The following is a 2371-nucleotide window of genomic DNA, read 5'->3' as shown; positions in this document are numbered from 1 at the left end:
TTTCTCCGACTTTTATTCACAGTTCTTCGACCATTCGCAATTTTCAATTAACAACAAAAATTCGAATATTAAAAAAAGGTAACAGATATTCGCGAACAGGAAAATGGAACAGGGAAGAGGGAGCATTTCTTCTCAAGGTTCAACCCCATCGGCTTCGATGCTCCCGCCTCGACCCGGATCCACGTTTAATACCGAAGAAGGTATGTTATTTTATAGTTTTATTCGTGTATTATATATATAATATATTGTTTATTCGTTTTGTAAATTCATTTTTTTAATTCATGAATGTAATTTTTTTAATTGGTTATTGTAATTTTATTAATAGATTATAATATTTTTATTCGTTTTTAATTTTATTCATTTTTTAATTTCTGTAGGTGCTACGAGTTCGAGACAATCGTCGCACGTGTGGACATATTTTTCGAAAGAAGCTATGCCGGATAATCCGAATAGATTTAAAGTACATTGTTTGATTTGTGTACAAAATGGTAGACCACAGCCACCATTTAGTTATGCTCGAGGGACCGGCACGGGAACACTAAGCCGACATTTGGAGAATATTCACTCTATTACGAAGGCGAGTCACGAAAGCGGAGAAGCACGAAGAGGTCCACAACAATCACAACTCGGTGGTTTTATGACATCAACGGGAGGTGGAGGTATGCCTTTTTCCTATAGTAGAGATAGAATGATAGAAAGTTTTGCTACTTATGTTACACTAGACGAGTTACCATTTTCTCACGGTGAGAGTGATAATTTAGAATATATGATGAAAACTACGATAAATCCGGCATTTAGAAAAATTCCTAGAAACACACTAAAACGGCACACAATAACACAATATCATTGCGCTAGAGCACAATTAATTGAATTTTTTCGAGAATTTGATGGTATGGTTTCGTTAACTAGTGATTGTTGGAGTTCGAGTCAAGGTGAGCCTTATATATGTGTTACCGTTCATTGGATTGGTGTTGATTACATGTTACAAAAACGAATTATTGCATTTGATGTTATGGACGAATCACACACCGGTTATAATATTATGTCTAGAATTTTAGATACAATTAAAGAATTTAATTTGTTTAACAAGGTATTCACAATTTCCTTAGATAATGCTGCTAATAACAACAAATGTATTAATTATATTAGGACCGAAATTCCTTTAGTTTTAGATGGAGTATTTTTACACATTAGATGTTGTGCTCACATAGTTAACTTAACGGCTCAAGTAGGAATTCAACAAATAACTAATTTATTAGAACCTATTAGGAAGGTAATTAAGTATCTACGTTTGGCGGGTAAATATAGGTCTAGGTACAAGAAATTGTGTAAAGAAAATGGACTAAGGCCAAAAAAATGGGGTATCGATTGTCCTACAAGATGGAGTTCGACATATAAATTACTTGTTGAAGCAATTAAATATAAACCCATTATTACCATCTTATATAACGACGATCCAATTCACCAATACGAAGGAGGAATTATTACCGAGGAAGATTGAGAATTAGCATCTACTGTACGTGACATACTTTATTGTTTTGCGCATGCTACTAAAGTTTTTTCTTATGTTTATGAACCAAATGTACACCATTGTATCATTGAATGTGTTAGTATTGTTACTACTTTAAAGGAATACGAAGAAAATGATAATTTTAGTGATATTATTAAGGATATGAAAATTAAATGGATCGAATACTTTACCGAATTTCCGTATATTTATGGTATTGCATGTCTTCTTGATCCCGGTGTTAGGAAGGAAGGTTTAGAAAATATGTTAGAACATTATTATGCTGTGTTAGGAGTTTCATATAATCATGTTTTATATGTAACTAATTGTTTAAATTTGTTGTTTCGTCTTATAGATATGTATGCTCCAAAAACTCAAAGTACTATACCACCAAAGAGTAGTAATACTTCTAGTAGGTTTAGTAGTACCATTTCATCTATACTAACCAAAAAACAAAAATGTAGAATTTCCCAGTCATCTACCGTACCTTCTTCTGCCACTAGTATGGTTCACGAATTTTTTTCATATAGTTATGAGTTAAATGATGATTTTGATATACTAACATGGTGGAAGAATCATGAGTTACAATTTCCGGTTTTTGCTAAAATTGCAAAGGATATTTTAGTTGTCCCAGCTTCTACAATTGCGTCCGAGTCCGCTTTTAGTGCAGGCAGAAGAGTGTTAGATGAGAAGAGATCCAGTCTTGCGCCAGACGTTGTAAAAATTTTAGTTTGCAAAAAAGATTGGGATCAAGCCGATAAAAGACAACAAGGAAGAAAAGAAGACTCCGACGATGACGACGAGCCATGGATGACAATGGATACTTCATCCGAATCGGGAACCTCAACTAGCGAACAACTTTAG

The 2371-nt window shown here is 33.7% G+C and overlaps 1 protein-coding gene across 1 annotated transcript; it reads left to right on the top strand.

The window, feature by feature from the left end:
• LOC141693255 (uncharacterized) lies at nt 1-2371 on the top strand. Its single transcript, XM_074498280.1, has 3 exons — nt 1-200; nt 378-659; nt 2178-2371. Exons 1-3 carry the CDS (start codon nt 104-106, stop codon nt 2369-2371), a joined length of 573 nt encoding a protein of 190 aa, XP_074354381.1. The 5' UTR covers nt 1-103.

This window comes from Apium graveolens, chromosome 10, assembly GCF_009905375.1.
Source record: "Apium graveolens cultivar Ventura chromosome 10, ASM990537v1, whole genome shotgun sequence".
In the NCBI taxonomy this organism is placed as follows: domain Eukaryota; kingdom Viridiplantae; phylum Streptophyta; class Magnoliopsida; order Apiales; family Apiaceae; genus Apium; species Apium graveolens.
This window is presented reverse-complemented; position numbering and strand designations above follow the sequence as displayed.

Bases quoted from the DNA above. Each gene is read 5' to 3' on its own strand.
- LOC141693255 (XM_074498280.1), top strand. From the start codon at position 104: ATGGAACAGGGAAGAGGGAGCATTTCTTCTCAAGGTTCAACCCCATCG. The intron at 201-377 runs GTATGTTATTTT...TAATTTCTGTAG, and splicing joins CACGTTTAATACCGAAGAAG to GTGCTACGAGTTCGAGACAA. The intron at 660-2,177 runs GTATGCCTTTTT...CTTTTAGTGCAG, and splicing joins GACATCAACGGGAGGTGGAG to GCAGAAGAGTGTTAGATGAG.